General features: G+C 45.4%; 2 protein-coding genes across 3 annotated transcripts in view; one reads left to right on the top strand and one right to left on the bottom strand.

Annotated features, from left to right (window-relative positions):
* The window catches only part of LOC115101853 (transmembrane prolyl 4-hydroxylase-like), a 33,932-nt gene extending 18,668 nt beyond the window's left edge, over positions 1 to 15,264 (bottom strand). The window contains exons 1-4 of the mRNA XM_065005270.1: positions 14,493 to 15,264; positions 13,020 to 13,101; positions 3,901 to 4,097; positions 3,707 to 3,797 (exon numbers count right to left, since the gene is read on the bottom strand). Coding sequence (XP_064861342.1) covers positions 3,707 to 3,797; positions 3,901 to 4,097; positions 13,020 to 13,101; positions 14,493 to 14,885 — 763 coding nt within the window. The 5' untranslated portion in view covers positions 14,886 to 15,264. The remainder of the gene's footprint in view (positions 1 to 3,706; positions 3,798 to 3,900; positions 4,098 to 13,019; positions 13,102 to 14,492) is intronic.
* Positions 6,173 to 12,826, top strand: LOC115101989 (secreted frizzled-related protein 5). 2 transcript variants are annotated; one of them, XM_029621453.2, is made up of 4 exons: positions 6,173 to 8,288; positions 11,423 to 11,592; positions 11,893 to 11,979; positions 12,162 to 12,826. In XM_029621453.2, the coding sequence occupies exons 1-4, from the start codon at positions 7,648 to 7,650 to the stop codon at positions 12,479 to 12,481; spliced, it is 1,218 nt and encodes a 405-aa protein (XP_029477313.1). In that variant the 5' UTR covers positions 6,173 to 7,647; the 3' UTR covers positions 12,482 to 12,826. The 2 variants fall into 2 exon arrangements, with proteins under 2 accessions (XP_029477313.1, XP_029477312.1); XM_029621452.2 differs by having other exon boundaries at positions 11,890 to 11,979.
* Positions 15,265 to 17,585: the final 2,321 nt, after the last annotated feature.

Raw genomic sequence — 17,585 nt, 5'->3', positions numbered from 1 at the left:
TCTCACCAAGCTGCTTGCCTATCGTCCTGTAGCCCATCCCAGCCTTGTGCAGGTCTACAATTTTATCACTGATGTCCTTACACAGCTCTCTGGTATTGGCCATTGTGGAGAGGTTGGAGTCTGTTTGATTGAGTATGTGGACAGGTGTCTTTTATACAGGTAACGAGTTCAAACAGGTGCAGTTAATACAGGTACTGAGTGGAGAACAGGAGGACTTCTTAAAGAAAAATGAACAGGTCTGTGAGAGCCGGAATTCTTACTGGTTGGTAGGTGATCAAATACTTATGTCATGCAATAAAATGCAAATTAATTACTTAAAAATCATACAATGTGATTTTCGGCATTTTTGTTTTAGATTCTGTCTTTCACAGTTGAAGTGTACCTATGATAAAAATTACAGACCTCTACATGCTTTGTAAGTAGGAAAACCTGCAAAATCGTCAGTGTATCAAATACTTGTTCTCCCAACTGCATACACTACCATTCAAACGTTTCTGAACACTTAGAAATGTCTCTTGTTTTTGAAAGAAATTGTTTTTTGTCCATTAAAATAATATCAAATTGATCAGAAATAAAGTGTAGAAATTGTTAATGTTGTAAATGACTATTGTAGCTGGAAACGGCAGAGTTTTAATGGAATATCTACATAGGCGTACAGAGGCCTATTATCAGCAACCATCACTCCTGTGTTCCAATGGCACGTTGTGTTAGCTAATCCAAGTTTATAATTTTGAAAGGCTAATTGGATCATTAGAAAACCATTTATTTTCTAACAAGTTTGTAGAGTCACAAGCTTGATGTAATCATTGCGTGCTATGAATATGGAGTTCCTCTGTCCAGTGTCTTGTTTTTTTGCCCATCTTAATCTTTTCTTTTTATTGGCCAGTCTGAGATATGGCTTTGCAACTCTGCCTATAAGGCCAGGATCCCAGAGTTGCCCCCACTGTTGACGTTGAGACTGGTGTTTTCAAATCAAATCAAATGTATTTGTCACATACACATGGTTAGCAGATGTTAATGCGAGTGTAGCGAAATGCTTGTGCTTCTAGTTCCGACAATGCAGTAATAACCAACAAGTAATCTAACTAACAATTCCAAAACTACTGTCTTATACACAGTGTAAGGGGATAAAGAATATGTACATAAGGATATATGAATGAGTGATGGTACAGAGCAGCATAGGCAAGATACAGTAGATGGTATCGAGTACAGTATATACATATGAGATGAGTATGTAAACAAAGTGGCATAGTTAAAGTGGCTAGTGATACATGTATTACATAAGGATGCAGTCGATGATATAGAGTACAGTATATACGTATGCATATGAGATGAATAATGTAGGGTAAGTAACATTATATAAGGTAGCATTGTTTAAAGTGGCTAGTGATATATTTACATCATTTCCCATCAATTCCCATTATTAAAGTGGCTGGAGTTGAGTCAGTGTCAGTGTGTTGGCAGCAGCCACTCAATGTTAGTGGTGGCTGTTTAACAGTCTGATGGCCTTGAAATAGATGCTGTTTTTCAGTCTCTCGGTCCCAGCTTTGATGCACCTGTACTGACCTCGCCTTCTGGATGATAGCGGGGTGAACAGGCAGTGGCTCGGGTGGTTGATGTCCTTGATGATCTTTATGGCCTTCCTGTAACATCGGGTGGTGTAGGTGTCCTGGAGGGCAGGTAGTTTGCCCCCGGTGATGCGTTGTGCAGACCTCACTACCCTCTGGAGAGCCTTACGGTTGAGGGCGGAGCAGTTGCCGTACCAGGCGGTGATACAGCCCGCCAGGATGCTCTCGATTGTGCATCTGTAGAAGTTTGTGAGTGCTTTTGGTGACAAGCCGAATTTCTTCAGCCTCCTGAGGTTGAAGAGGCGCTGCTGCGCCTTCTTCACGATGCTGTCTGTGTGAGTGGACCAATTCAATTTGTCTGTGATGTGTATGCCAAGGAACTTAAAACTTGCTACCCTCTCCACTACTGTTCCATCGATGTGGATAGGGGGGTGTTCCCTCTCCCTCACCACCTGGGGGCGGCCCGTCAGGAAGTCCAGTACCCAGTTGCACAGGGCGGGGTCGAGACCCAGGGTCTCGAGCTTGGAGGGTACTATGGTGTTGAATGCCGAGCTGTAGTCGATGAACAGCATTCTCACATAGGTATTCCTCTTGTCCAGATGGGTTAGGGCAGTGTGCAGTGTGGTTGAGATTGCATCGTCTGTGGACCTATTTGGGCGGTAAGCAAATTGGAGTGGGTCTAGGGTGTCAGGTAGGGTGGAGGTGATATGGTCCTTGACTAGTCTCTCAAAGCACTTCATGATGACGGAAGTGAGTGCTAGACTGATGAGGCTCATAAGAAAGTTCTTTGTTTCTGGCCATTTTGAGCCTGTCATCGAACCCACAAATGCTGATGCTCCAGATACTCAACTAGTCTAAAGAAGGCCAGTTTTATTGATTTTTCAATCAGATCAACAGTTTTTAGCTGTGCTAACATAATTGCAAAAGGGTTTTATAATGATCAATTAGCCTTTTAAAATTATAAACACAACGTGCCATTGGAACACAGGAGTGATGGTTGCTGGTAATGGGCCTCTGTACACCTATGTAGATATTCCATTAAAAATCAGCCATTTCCAGCAACAATAGTCATTTCCAACAATAACAATGTCTACACTGTACTGTATTTCTGATCAATTTGATGTTATTTTAATGGACATTTATTTTAGCTTTTCCTTCAAAAACAAGGACATTACTAAGTGACCGCAAACTTTTGAACGGTCGTGTATGTGTTATAGCTTTTAAACCTTTGCCATATTGTGGATTCAGAGCCATTTACCTAATACAACTGAGGGTTTTCTTTAATGGAAGATTCTCTGATGTCAAACCTGTAGGGTGTGGTGTACCGCAGGGCAGTTCTGTAGGCCCTCTACTCTTTTCTATTTTTAGCAATGACATGCAACTGCCATTAAAACAAAGCCTGTGTCCATGTATCCTGATGATTCAACCATATACGTGTCAGCAACCACAGCTAATGAAGTCACTGAAACCCTTAACAAGGAGTTGCAGTCAGTTTTGGAATGAGTTGGCAATAATAAACTGGTCCTGAACATCTCTAAAACTAAAAGCATTGTATTTGGTACAAATCATTCCCTAAGCTCTAGACCTCAGCTGAATCTGGTAGCGAATGGTGTGGCTGTTGAACAAGTTGAGGAGACTAAATTACTTGGTGTTACCTTAGAATGTAAACTGTCATGAGATGTTCTGCTTTTTTGACACCACACTCCACAAAGCAAGTCCTGCAGGCCCTAATTTAGTCTGATCTTGATTATTGTCAGGCCGTGTGGTGCTGCTAAAAAAAGACCTAGTTAAACTGCAGCTGGCCCGGAACAGAGCGGCATGTCTTGCTCTTCATTGTAATCAAGAGGGCTAACATAAATACTATGTATGCCAGTCTCTCTTGGCTAAGAGTTAAGGAGAGACTGACTGCATCACTTCTTCTTGGGCACAAGGACTATGATGGTCTGCGTGAATCAAGTTGGTATTACAGACTGGGTCAGGGAAAGGTTGAAAATGTCAGTGAAGACACTTGCCAGCTGGTCAGTGCATGTTCTGAATACACGTCCTGGTATTCAGTCTGCCTTGCGAAAGTAAACCTATTTAAAGGTCTTACCTCACATTGGCTACAGAGAGCGAGATACACACACACTACAAAGTACCTGCTGGGCTGGCCTCCTGGCCGGTGAGTATCTGTCGTAAGTTCTCTGGGCTCAGCCAGGTCCCGTCCCGTGAACGAGAGTGGCTCAAGATCTGGGACAGAAACACACAACCACAAACTAATGAGCTGCCAGCCGCTCTCTATCCCTCCCTCTCACCCACCCACCTCTCCCTCCCTCATCCCCCTCTCTCTCACTTCCTGTCTCTGCAGTAGTCCGTCTTGGTCCAGGTCTAGCAGGCTGAAGGTCTCCTCGGGGCTGAGGGAGAGCAGTGGCTGCAGTTCCTCCTCCTGGTTTTCTGGTGGTACTGTGGCCTGGCTCTCCATCAGACCCTTCAGCTGGGCCAGCTGCACAACCACACCACACTCCTCTTCAGACAGGAAGCCAGGAATCTCTAACAGGAACAGAGAGAGGGGGACCCATACGTCATTGATTACCTGTATAACGTCATGCTCTGGGTAGAAGTGTAATGTATGGGCCAGGGTGACCAGGGTTTCCCACACTAATGTTTAGACAGGGCGTGCTCCTATTGGCCATTATTAGTCATTATAAACTGGGTGGTTCGAGCCCTGAATGCTGATTGGCTGACAGCCGTGGTATATCAGACCGTATATCACGGGTATGACAAAACATTTATTTTTACTGTCTACTTAAGTTGGTAAACAGTTTATAATAGCAGTAAGCCACCTCAGGGTTTGTGATATATGGCCAATATACCACGGCTAAGGATTGTGTCCAGGCACTTTGCGTTGTATCGTGCATAAGAACAGTCCTTAGCTGTGGTATATTGGCCATATACCACACCCCCTCGGACCTTATTGCTTAATTATACCATGGCAATGTTGAATCATTTTTGATTGGCTTGAAGGGCATTCTAGACTCTAGAGTGTGCATTATTTCCCTATAACGCACGGTAGAATTCAATGGCTATAGTTCAATCTTACATGTTCTATGTTTGAGCTGCTTTTGAAAGAAGCCACATTGAAAACATTATTGGCATTGTTGAATTTGATTTTAATAATGGCAAGCTAGGATTGATGGTTTGGTTAGGAAAACTAGCTATCTAGGACTGATGGTTTGGTTAGGTAAACTAGCTACCTAGGACTGAAACCAGTCCTATCTGTGTAGCCATTCACTTGCTTGCCTAGGACATCAGACAGCCTAAATGTAGTTAGATAGTGTATGTGCAAATGCCACCCATCCAGACTCCACATAATGATACTGGAGTCAGTGGTGGTGTCCATGTTAGCATAACAACAGACAACAAGCAGCCTTCAGGTGAGCCCAGGTCCATGATCAATGATTTCCTTATCAAAAGGGCCTGAGTGCCTTGGGAGATCAGACCAGCATGATCAATGACTACAGACTTCTCTCTTATGTTGCCCTGCTGATGATGATGAGTCAAACATGACTGTTCTATCTAGTAGAACCAATCATGACATGGATGGAAGACTGATTATGTTACTGGTTTCCATTTATGTAACAAATAGCCTAGTATTCCTGATTGGCTGAGGTCAGAAACCAGAATGATGACCGCTGAGGAGTACAGATGATTAAGACTTGGGCTACCAGTATACAGTACTTTACATTTTAGAAGACAAACAAGTTCTTATCTTTACAGAGTTACAGTAGAAAACGACCCAGGCCTTCTGCACTGCAAAGAGATTGGATACTGCACTGAAAAAGCAGTAATTATTTTACAACTTGTTAAAAAAGAACTTATCTGAAACATCTGTCTGGGTTGTGTTTGCTATAGCTTTCTCTGTGTGGTGTTTGAGCAGGTGTGTGTACACAGGGACTCTTTAGTGATCGTGGATATGAGGATAATGAGAACTCCCTGGCCCCCCATCACCCCCACAGGGAGCTATTTGTGGTATGGCCGACCCATTGACAGTGCTAATGAGCCAAGGCATTGAATGTCTCCCACAGGGGGGTGACTGAGAAAGAAGCTGTATTGTGGTTCCCCTGGGTGAGAGCCGGACTGGTGGTCGCTCATATATAGTAGTTAGTATGGAGGAGTACCGGTATGTCTGTGTGAGGTTGGTATCATCATTCTCATTCAGACCCATTCACATGCATAGAGAGTGTGTGGGAGAGCAAGAAGACCACACAACACACTAACCCTGTGTGTATATGAAACCATGATTTACACATGGACCGTCAGAGGTGACCTAAAAGCAGTGGGCTGGACCTGTGTGTATATAAAACCATGATTTACACATGGACCGTCAGAGGTGACCTAAAAGCAGTGGGCTGGACATGTGTGTTAGTCTAAGGCTTCCTGATAAGAGAGTGCCCAGGACCCCCTGGTAACCCCTTAGCTGCACCCCTGCCTTCCCATCACCCCCTCTATCCATCCCTTCCTCTCCTAATGAAAGGCTTCCGGATGGACGCCTGCCTGTACAGTATAGACCTTGTTCCCCACAGCAGACCCTGTACTGTACTGTGGCTGATGAGATAAGGGGGGCCTGATGGCTAATCCCTATTGTCCAGTCATGCATCATTAAGCTAGATGGGTGATATGAATGAAGGGGACTGGGTCTGGCCCCTCTCTCCCTCCCTCGTTCTGCCTCTCTCTTTCTGTCCCTGTCCCTCTGTGGAGGAAGTGACCTGCTTGTCTGGACAGGAATCAGGTCACAGCCTCACAGTGGGAGAACCCTACCACCTCTCTCTCCCACATGCATGTTCACACACACACGCTGGGGCGCTCACACACACTAAATAATAGGTTTATTACATTCCCTTAGATGTAATCAGCACACAACAGACACGGATGTCAGAAATAGTACCAAGTAATCCTCATAAAAAGGTCATGAAATCAGGCATTCCTGATTCGTCTGTAAAAATCACTCGTTAGTTAGAGGGATGGGAGATGGGATGGAGAGGAGGCTCGGGGTCAGATCGGGAGATAAGGGGAAGTGGAGGGGATCCTTTGAAGAGGGAGTTCAGACTGGAGGGCTTCTTGGGGACAGGAGTGCAGAAAGAGAGCAAGAGAAAGGGTTCATTTGCCTTTGAATAGAGAGAGAAAGGAAGGGAAAGGGGATACCTAGTCAGTTGCACAACTGAATCATTCAACCGAAGAGAGGGGAGAGGAGGTGTTCGTGACATGAGGGGACTCTTTTCCTCATCTCAAGCTGTGGGGGCGGAATGGCAAGTCAGGCTAAGTCAGGACAACACACACACCAAGAGAGCATAACTTCCTGAACACACACACGCATACAGGTAACTGCCAAAATAATGGAAACACTTGAGTAAATGAGGGATACAAAGTATATTGAAAGCAGGTGTTTCCTGAGTTAACTAATCAATTAACATCTGAGCAGACATCTGAGCAGACCAAATGCTGGACAGGCCATTATTTTGGCTACGCCCCCATAGGATGACAATGTCCCCATCCACAGGGCACAAGTGGTCACTGAATGGTTAGATGAGCATGAAAACGATGTAAACCATATACCATGGCCTTCTCAGTCACCAGATCTCAAACTAATTGAACACTTGTGGGAGATTCTGGAGCGGCGCCTGAGACAGCGTTTTCCACCATCAACAAAACACCAAATGATGGGATTTCTGGTGGAAGAACAGTATCACATATATCCAGTAGAGTTCCAGACACTTAGAGTCTATGTCAAGGTGCATTCTAGCTGTTCTGGCTGGTGGTGCACCCTATTAAGCACCCTATTAAGACACTTTATGTTGATGTTTCCTTTATTTTGGCAGTTATCTGTACATTCACACACAATCCTTGATATCCTTAACTCAGTCATTACTACAGAACACTCACTCATTCACTCCAAACACATTGGAGCAAATTAAAGTGAGTGGGTTTCATATCTAATCCCATCTCAAGCACTGTCCCACTCCCTTGTACCCTACGCCCTCCCCCCATCGCTAACCCCCTGCTAGCCCACTCCCATCCCTTCCCCCACTACTCTCCTATTCAAATGCAGAGACAAGCCTACAGAGGTGACGTGTCACCGCCTGCCCAGTATAAATACACCAATCCCCTCCCTGTCATACAGACCATCACCACAAACACCCAGACACTCTCTCCTGTGTGGATTTCCTTTCCTCCTCCCGGGATGATGCCCGTTCCTGCACCTCATCCTTGCACCACCTCTAAGAGGACCTCTCCTCGTGCTCCTGCTCTCCTCGTGCTCGTGCTCCTCCTGCTTCCAGCTGGGCCTGGCTGGAGTGTCAGGCTGGAGGCTGGAGCTGGGAGTGGACCAGAGGCTGGTACAGTTACCAGGACCAGGGTTGGAGCTGGCTCTAGAGTTAGGGCTGGGTTGGAGACTGCGGATGAGGCCGTGGCTGAAGTTAGAGCTGGTGCTACCATCCTGTCCATCAGCAGTGAAGGGCAGTGGGAGCCCCGGAGCTCCTCCCGCTGTGTGCCCATCCCGGCGGGCATGGCCCTCTGCCAGAACATCGGCTACGCCACCATGAGGATGCCCAACCTGCTGGGGCACGAGTCGCCAGGCGAGGCCGTCCAGCAGAGTGCCAGCTGGCTGCCCCTGCTCGCCCGGGAGTGCCACCCCGATGCCCGCATCTTCCTCTGCTCGCTGTTCACACCCATCTGTCTGGACAGGTAAGGAGGGGAGAGACGCTGGGAGGTTGGAACTACTAGCTTGTCTTTAGAAATGAGAAAAAGTGTTGTAGGAAAATACAAAGGTATTTCTTTGTAGAGAACAGAGTGTAGAGATGTGTGCACACTAAATAGACAAGTCATTGGTGAGGATGGAGAAAGACGGGGTGTCTCTTTGAGAGAAGGTGTAGTGTAGACTAGATAACTGGTAGAACTTTTAATGTCATTTAGCATACAGTGACATTTACATTATTTTGGCCTGGGCGGTTCCAGATCTTTATCATGATTATATTACAAAGCACTTATCTACTGAGTGAGCATGATATCTTTTGGAAAGCTCTTCAAAACAATGCAGACATTGAGAGGAAACCTAGATGTGTCTGTCTTCATGTCTCTCTCTGTTCCTCTGGGCTGAATCACAGCTCCAGAGTGGGGGAAAAGCAGTGGTGCCGGGAGCTATGCTAATCTGGGCGAGCCTCACAGAAAAGGCCCTGGTTTCACACAACCTTCAGGCCATGAAAGGCCCCTCATCTTGTTTGAGTTGTGCTCAGTGGCTGACTGGCCATCTGGCATTTTGGGCAAATGCCAGATGGGCTGGTCCATTTTTCACCCAGTCTAAATTGTTTTTTTTGGTGCAAAATGATCATTATCTGGCTAGTAATGGGGCCCTTAACCCTTTACAGTTGTGGGAATTGACCTATATAGATAGGGCTACATTCAAATGTTTCTTACAGAAGAAATCTGAAAAGCATAACCATGGTAGCAATTGAAAGGGAACAGTTTGGAGATAATGGGAAATGTATTAGATTAAAGCTGAGGACACGACAGTTCACCTGACACAAGACTGATTATATGTGCATTATACTTTTACTCTACTTTTCGCCGCATTTGTTGATAAGGAAATCTGAAAACACTCTGGATACATTCAGTAACACAATGAGAATATTCCTGGACAATGTGAGGTAGGTGGAACATAAGACAGAAACATGACAAGGTTTGAGAGGACTAACTGTTGTCTCTAAGTGGCCACACCATGCACTTTTATGACTCAAAGACAAGTCTTCAACTCTAAGGTACTTTGGGCTCTCCTAGTTGTGCAGTTGAGGAACGAGAACAAGCACACTTGTAGTTGTTTTGTATGCAACACAACCCTGCATCCCCACCATCACAATTACTGTTGTTGTTTACAGAATCCAAAAACGGTCCATTATAAATCGCAATCTGGCTCAGCTGGGCATCATCTGAAAGCTTGTTCTATTACCAACATAACTAGCTAAGTTATAAAATATGATCTTACAGTGTTGAGCTTTCACAAAGCAATTCAGGGAAACAGATACGTTTGGTGCACATAGAAAGGAGGCATGAGTGCATTCAGGTGTTTTCTTCACAGTAGACTAACAGGCTCATTCTGTTCAGAACAGCCCAGGGTATGACCACACGTCATCTTGTAACTGTACATCAAACAGACTGCTCCTGTTCAGAACAGCCCAGGGTATGACCACACGTCATCTTGTAACTGTACATCAAACAGACTGCTCCTGTTCAGAACAGCCCAGGGTATGACCACACGTCATCTTGTAACTGTACATCACACAGACTGCTCCTGTTCAGAACAGCCCAGGGTATGACCACACGTCATCTTGTAACTGTACATCAAACAGACTGCTCCTGTTCAGAACAGCCCAGGGTATGACCACACGTCATCTTGTAACTGTACATCAAACAGACTGCTCCTGTTCAGAACAGCCCAGGGTATGATCACACGTCATCTTGTAACTGTACATCAAACAGACTGCTCCTGTTCAGAACAGCCCAGGGTATGACCACACGTCATCTTGTAACTGTACATCAAACAGACTGCTCCTGTTCAGAACAGCCCAGGGTATGACCACACGTCATCTTGTAACTGTACATCAAACAGACTGCTCCTGTTCAGAACATCCCAGGGTATGACCACACGTCATCTTGTAACTGTACATCAAACAGACTGCTCCTGTTCAGAACATCCCAGGGTATGACCACACGTCATCTTGTAACTGTACATCAAACATAGTGATCATAAACGTTGACACTGGATATGACATGAGCTTTATGAGATGGAAATGTGAAGTGCACATTTGAACCAGTTCCTGGTTCAAATCCAGGCTGGATCACATCCGGCTGTGATTGGGAGTCCCATAGGGCAGTGCACAATTGGCCCAGCGTAATCTGGATTTGGCTAGGGTATCATTCAATAAGAATTTGTTCTTAACAATTAGGGCAGTGCACAATTGGCCCAGTGTAATTTGGCTAGGGTATCATTCAATAAGAATTTGTTCTTAACAATTAGGGCAGTGCACAATTGGCCCAGTGTAATTTGGCTAGGGTATCATTCAATAAGAATTTGTTCTTAACTGACCTGCCTAGTTAAATAAACATCAAAGTATAATTTTCTATAATTCTCAACATCATCTTTCAAAACACATATAGTCCTCTTAAATGTAGAGCATTTCCCTCATTCAGAAAATAAAAGTGTTTCCCAGTAACCAGGAGGGATGGGTCTTGTCACACCAGGTGCTCTAGTTCAGAATGTTTGTCAGTATAAAACCCACACAGTACTGTGAAGCGGCAGGTAGGTCTAGTGGTTAGAATGTTGGACTTGTACCTGAAAGGTTTCAAGTTCAAATCCCCAAGGTAAAAATGTGTTGTTCTGCGCCTGAACAAGGCAGTTAACCCACTGTTCCTAGGCCTTCATTGAAGTTAAGAATTTGTTCTGACTTGCCAGGTTAAATAAAGGTTAAAAGAGGCGGAGCCTGATGTCATGTACAGCCACTACATTTAAATGTAGGTGTTTATCAGTGCACAAATCAGCAATTTTCAACCCGGTACGAGTGCAAAGGGCTTCGGGGAAAAATGGGCTGGTGAGTTAGAAATGCCAGGGCTGATTTCTGGTCTCAGTCCCCCACAGGTTGTGACGTTTTTTAAAGAGGGTTAAAAATGTTTCTAAATGTTATCTCATAGGGTGTAGCATCATCTCTCTCTCCCTCCACAACTTCTCTTTTATTGATTTGGATCCATTCACTAACAACTTACTCTTTTCTTCTCCTCCTGGCTCTTTCTTCTTGTATCTATTTTGTCAACCCCTCTCTCCTGGGCAGGTTCGTCTCTCCGTGTCAGAGTCTGTGTGAGTCAGTGCGGGACAGCTGCGCGCCCATCATGGGTTGCTATGGTTACCCCTGGCCAGATATCCTTCGTTGTGACCAGTTTCCTGCCAACCACCTCATGTGTATCTCCTCTGTCACCAACACCAGCACAGGAGGGCGTAGAGGTGAGACACACACTATGAAATAAGATGCTGTCTTTTAAGTGTTTTTATTAAACCTTTATTTAACTAGGCAAGTCAGTTAAGAACAAATTCATATTTTCAATGACGGCCTAGGAACAGTGGGTTAACTGCCTGTTCAGGGGCAGAACGACACCTTTTCAGCTCAGGGATTTGAACTTGCAACCCTCCGGTTACTAGTCCTACGCTCTAACCACTAGGCTACCCTTCCGCCCCAGGGCAGCCTACTGTCCATGTCAGACTAAGAACTCTGACTGGACGTTTCTGTGATGATTGTTTCAGCAGTGCCCCAGGCTAGCTGTCGAGACTGTGAACTGGAGGAGGCCTCGTCTGCCAAGGACGTGCTGGAAACTTTCTGTAGGAGTGACTTTGGTAAGCAGACCTACACTCTGTTCCTTTATTATATGACTATTTTACAGAGATTGGTTCAGATGATGTATTCCAATGTTTCTCTGTCCTCCCTATTGACAATATCCAGATCAAACATTGAGATGTACCCTACCTACCCATCTTAATGCAATTCTCTGTCTCTCTGCTGCCCTCTGTGCCCCCAGTGGTGAAATTGCGTCTCACGCAGCTAAAATCCAGTCAGGTGAGTTTGGCCCAGTTCTCCCTGGCCTCTCGTCTGCAGGTTCTGAAGCACGGGCCTCTCCTGGGAGGACAGATCCGCTCCCGCCTGCAGCTGTGGCTGGAGAGAGACGCCAGCTGTGTACGGAACATGACGCGGCGTCAGCCCCAAGGCGGGACCTTCCTGGTGACGGGAACGGTGCAGGGGGAATGGCTAGTGGTCAACAAGGCCTTTGCCTGGAACAAACACGCCAGGAACCTGATGGCTGCAGCCCGCAAGTGGAAACAGCACCGATGTAGAGGCTAGCAGGGGCTCTGGCTAGGAGCTAAACTTGAGGTCTGAAATGGATCTGAGCAGAGATATAGGCCTAGGTGTACAGAGTCAGGGATGTGATTAAAACACCATATGACATCAGCAGAGAGAGAGGAGGTTGTTTGGGGGAGGGTACATCTCTATGATAGACTTCCTGGATTTGAATCACATCCTTGGATAGCTGGATGTTTCAGAGAGCACCATCCTGAGCTCAGGAGAGGACGCCGCAAAGGACCTTCTGTGTTTCCTGCAAATGTACATATCTATAAATTATAAGTAAATATCACTGATCTATATTTGTAAGTGGTTGACTGGAATGAAATGAGTGTTTTCAAAGTGTTGAGCTTGCATTCATTCATGATGTTATTGATGCAGTTTGAGTTGTCAGTTTTCATGGGTCTTGAAAGATGGGGGTTGTCTAACAGTGTCATCAATCATATTATTCTCAAAGCATTTGAATAACAGATATATATCCTAAACTGTATGTGTGAGGACAAAGCCTGCCCTAAAGGGTAAAAGGTGCTATTCTTACCAAAGAGCAGAGGCTTGAGGCTGAGAGTCTTCATTTCCTGGATGCTGTCAGGCTTGAGTGACACCCTCTGGACATGACCCACCTGAGGAAACATTACATTAATATGGGAAAGCCTTGGGTATGAGGAAAATTAAGTGTTTGTTAGGATGGTGTGGTCTTCGCAAACCCTCTGGCAGTATACCGTGTGGGCCTCGTCGCAAACCCTCTGGCAGTATACCGTGTGGGCCTCGTCGCAAACCCTCTGGCAGTATACCGTGTGGGCCTCGTCGCAAACCCTCTGGCAGTATACCGTGTGGGCCTCGTCGCAAACCCTCTGGCAGTATACCGTGTGGGCCTCGTCGCAAACCCTCTGGCAGTATACCGTGTGGGCCTCGTCGCAAACCTTCTGGCAGTATACCGTGTGGGCCTCGTCGCAAACCCTCTGGCAGTATACCGTGTGGGCCTCGTCGCAAACCCTCTGGCAGTATACCGTGTGGGCCCTGTCGCAAACCCTCTGGCAGTATACCGTGTGGGCCTCGTCGCAAACCCTCTGGCAGTATACCGTGTGGGCCCTGTCGCAAACCCTCTGGGAGCATACCGTGTGGGCCTCGTCGCAAACCCTCTGGCAGTATACCGAGTGGGCCTCGTCACAAACCCTCTGGCAGTATACCGTGTGGGCCTCGTCACAAACCCTCTTGAGTTCGGGCCGATAAGACTCCGGGACAGCAGAGGCCACTATGTGAGATGCAACGTGCTGCTACTACCAAGCACAGCAGTTTCTGTCAGAAATATAGCCCAGCTTCTCCCTTCACCCCCATTTACAAACAGACTTTGACAAGACTTGGTCATTCATAGATGGTTTGCCATAACAAACTTTAATGTGAGGTTGGTAACTCTTTTGCTACAAGCAACTATGTTTGTGGTCTAATGTATTGCACATTAAAAGAGGAATAAGGCTACTAACTATCTAACAAAGCTAGCTAGCTTGCTAATAGACTGATTTGAGTTTCCAACTGGATAGTAGAAGCAAAGGTAACCTAACGTTAGCTAGATAAATAAACCAATGCATATGGAATATTGTACAAGCTATACCGTGTGGCCAACAACCACAACTAACTATCTGTCGTTGAGCCTTTCCCTCATTTAAGGACGTTGCACTCATCTATTTTGACGTGCCACCACTACTACTTAGTACTAGTTATCAGAACTAGTGGACCGTCAAAACATTACAAGTGCAATTTTGAAAATGCAGATGTTTACTTTCCACCGTAGAAACCTCCCACCAAACCATGCCTGTTGGAGGAGTTATTCTAGCAAAGATGATCTAGTTATATATGTTGGCCTCTTCCTGGTTCTTGCCAGTTCGCAAAGTTTGAAAACTGCGATCGAACTTGGCTGACATATTATTTTTGTCTTTCGGTGGCCACTACAACTGGATGCACACCGCTCGTTTTACGATAGTAATCATATTAGGGCGTGTCGTTATCTCCTCACCCGTATCCCCTCAATGCGTGGTAGACTGAAGCTCTGACGGACATCCAGGTCAGGGTCTTGCTGAGGTGGGTCTGACGGGGACAGGCGGCTGTCAACCCCGCTGCTAGATGCCGATGTGTCCCCGTCGGCGCTGACAATATCCGCCGGACTGTTATTGTAGTGTACGTAGAACAACAGCCCAATGATGTTTATGATGTAAACGTGGAAGAAGACCATGACCACCACGAAGTAAGCCCGGGAGCAGACACTGCTCTTCTGAATCTGAAGCCGCTCTCGGCCGGGCATTGGAGGGAGGTGTGGGGGCACATACGGTGATGAGTCGCCACACGCATCCATGCTTTCCTGAGATTCATCATCCATTTCTGAATGGATATGTCGATTGCTATAATCCATGACTAGCTAAATGTCTGGCAGGATATTCGTGGAGATGTACATATGCTGGCTGTTCTGCCACTGTGTGCTAGCGTTAGCTAACGATAGCTGACAACAGCATCATACATGCAAAGATGGCTAACTATGTAAGCTAGCTACTAACATTCATTTCACCCATATAACGTTAGCTTAGCTAGCATGCAAGTACAGTAGGTTAGCTAAGCGAGTGAGCCTGCCTTCTTCAGACACGACGACAGGTTGTTTTCCTTTGGATACAATAAAATGCAACACTATCTATGACCGTGTTAAATATCCGAAAGGACTGAACTTGCAATGGGATAATCCATATTTCATGTAGATGGGTTTACTGTTGACTGTACCCCTGACAACATCAACTACATAAACGAGAGCAGGGAGAAGAGTAGACTGCTAGCTCTGTTTTCAGAACCTATCAAAAACAATATCGCCCTCTAGCGGACGACCAGAACAAAACATTCCAAATTCCGAAGCAGTGAGCCTGTTACCAGACGATGGCACTGGAATAAAGGGAATGGCGATACTGAAATGCAACGTGGGACTGACTGTAGGCTACTCTTGGCATTGGGTGGTCTGGGTTGACTTATTTTTGTTTGGAGTAATGCTGCAAATACAGTTTTATCTATGGCTGTTATCGGAGCATAATCCCTCCATGCAGTCTCCATCTGCTTATCTTCTCATTGGGCTGCCTAATTGCTCTCTCAATTCAATTCACTTAAATTCAAAGGGGTTTTATTGGCATGGAAAACATGTTACAATCTCTCTCTCTCTCTGTGCCATTAGTCACTCTGTTGAGATGCAATACCAGCTTTTAATGGTATTTAAAAGAGTCTAGGTCACAAATGATTCTGACATTTGATATTAAAGGACATGTCCAGCAATGAAGAGGTGTAAATAGCAGGTGCGTATTGATACCACGAGTTCCACCTTAGGACCACTATGTTACGGGTCCAAATGAAGAGGTGTAAATAGCAGGTGCGTATTGATACCACGAGTTCCACCTTAGGACCACTATGTTACGGGTCCAAATGAAGAGGTGTAAATAGCAGGTGCGTATTGATACCACGAGTTCCACCTTAGGACCACTATGTTACGGGTCCAAATGAAGAGGTGTAAATAGCAGGTGCGTATTGATACCACGAGTTCCACCTTAGGACCACTATGTTACGGGTCCAAATGAAGAGGTGTAAATAGCAGGTGCGTATTGATACCACGAGTTCCACCTTAGGACCACTATGTTACGGGTCCAAATGAAGAGGTGTAAATAGCAGGTGCGTATTGATACCACGAGTTCCACCTTAGGACCACTATGTTACGGGTCCAAATGAAGAGGTGTAAATAGCAGGTGCGTATTGATACCACGAGTTCCACCTTAGGACCACTATGTTACGGGTCCAAATGAAGAGGTGTAAATAGCAGGTGCGTATTGATACCACGAGTTCCACCTTAGGACCACTATGTTACGGGTCCAAATGAAGAGGTGTAAATAGCAGGTGCGTATTGATACCACGAGTTCCACCTTAGGACCACTATGTTACGGGTCCAAATGAAGAGGTGTAAATAGCAGGTGCGTATTGATACCACGAGTTCCACCTTACGACCACTATGTTACGGGTCCAAATGAAGAGGTGTAAATAGCAGGTGCGTATTGATACCACGAGTTCCACCTTACGACCACTATGTTACGGGTCCAAATTTGAACTCACCGATCTTAGGGTGTTTTCACATATAGTACTCTTTAAAAGAACCAATCTCAGTCCTCTTTAAAGTGAACTCTGGGGTAAAAAAAAAAGAGCAAAATAACTCATTTCTCTTTGTAATCACACTGCCACTGGCCTTTGAATGAGGACTCAACTCTTTTGCCAGTTCACTTCACCTACTTTGTGGTCCGAGTCCTCTTTGCATTCCCATTGCTATGTTTTAAAAGGAACCAAGAGCTTTTTCCAACATGCACTCAGGGTTTTTACAAAGTGGAAGACAAGCCATTCAATCAGTATGTGTTATCGGGCAGCTAGATGTACCTACTTACATTTTGGAAGCTAATAGATAGCATTTCATTAAAATATGAGACATAATAATTGTGATCAGAATATACACTACATGACCAAAAATATCTGGACACCCCCGCCCCTTTACTGCTTTACAGCATTCCAGACGATGCTTGGCATTGCACATGGTGATCTTAGGCTTGTGTGCGGCTGCTCGGCAAACGGCAAAATTATAATCAAATAATCTGAACTAGAAACTCCACACATTTTTAAATTTCTGTGGAACCATGACAATTTCTAATCAATATCCAAAAACACCACACATGATTTTTCACGCCAACATGCACATCATGACCTTTTTTGTTTTTTGTTTGGCACTTACAGTTGAGGTCGGAAGTTTACATACAAGCTTCCCACAATCAGTTTGGTGAATTTTGGCCCATTCCTCCTGACAGAGCTGGTGTAACTAAGTCAGGTTTGTAGGCCTCCTTGCTCGCACACGCTTTTTCAGTTCTGCCCACAAATGTTTTATAGGGTTGAGGTCAGGGCTTTGTGATGGCCACTCCAATACCTTGACTTTGTTGTCCTTAAGCCATTTTGCCACAACTTTGGAAGTATGCTTGGGGTCATTGTCCATTTGGAAGACCCATTTGCGACCAAGCTTTAACTTGGGATGGTGTTCTTCGGCTTGCAAGCA

This window comes from Oncorhynchus nerka, linkage group LG20, assembly GCF_034236695.1.
Source record: "Oncorhynchus nerka isolate Pitt River linkage group LG20, Oner_Uvic_2.0, whole genome shotgun sequence".
Classification (NCBI taxonomy): Eukaryota; Metazoa; Chordata; class Actinopteri; order Salmoniformes; family Salmonidae; genus Oncorhynchus; species Oncorhynchus nerka.
The sequence above is the reverse complement of the archived record's forward strand: the minus strand, read 5'-3'. Positions and strand labels throughout refer to the sequence as shown.

Bases quoted from the DNA above. Each gene is read 5' to 3' on its own strand.
- LOC115101989 (XM_029621452.2), top strand. From the start codon at position 7,648: ATGCAGAGACAAGCCTACAGAGGTGACGTGTCACCGCCTGCCCAGTAT. The intron at 8,289-11,422 runs GTAAGGAGGGGA...TCTCCTGGGCAG, and splicing joins ACACCCATCTGTCTGGACAG to GTTCGTCTCTCCGTGTCAGA. The intron at 11,980-12,161 runs GTAAGCAGACCT...CTGTGCCCCCAG, and splicing joins TTTCTGTAGGAGTGACTTTG to TGGTGAAATTGCGTCTCACG.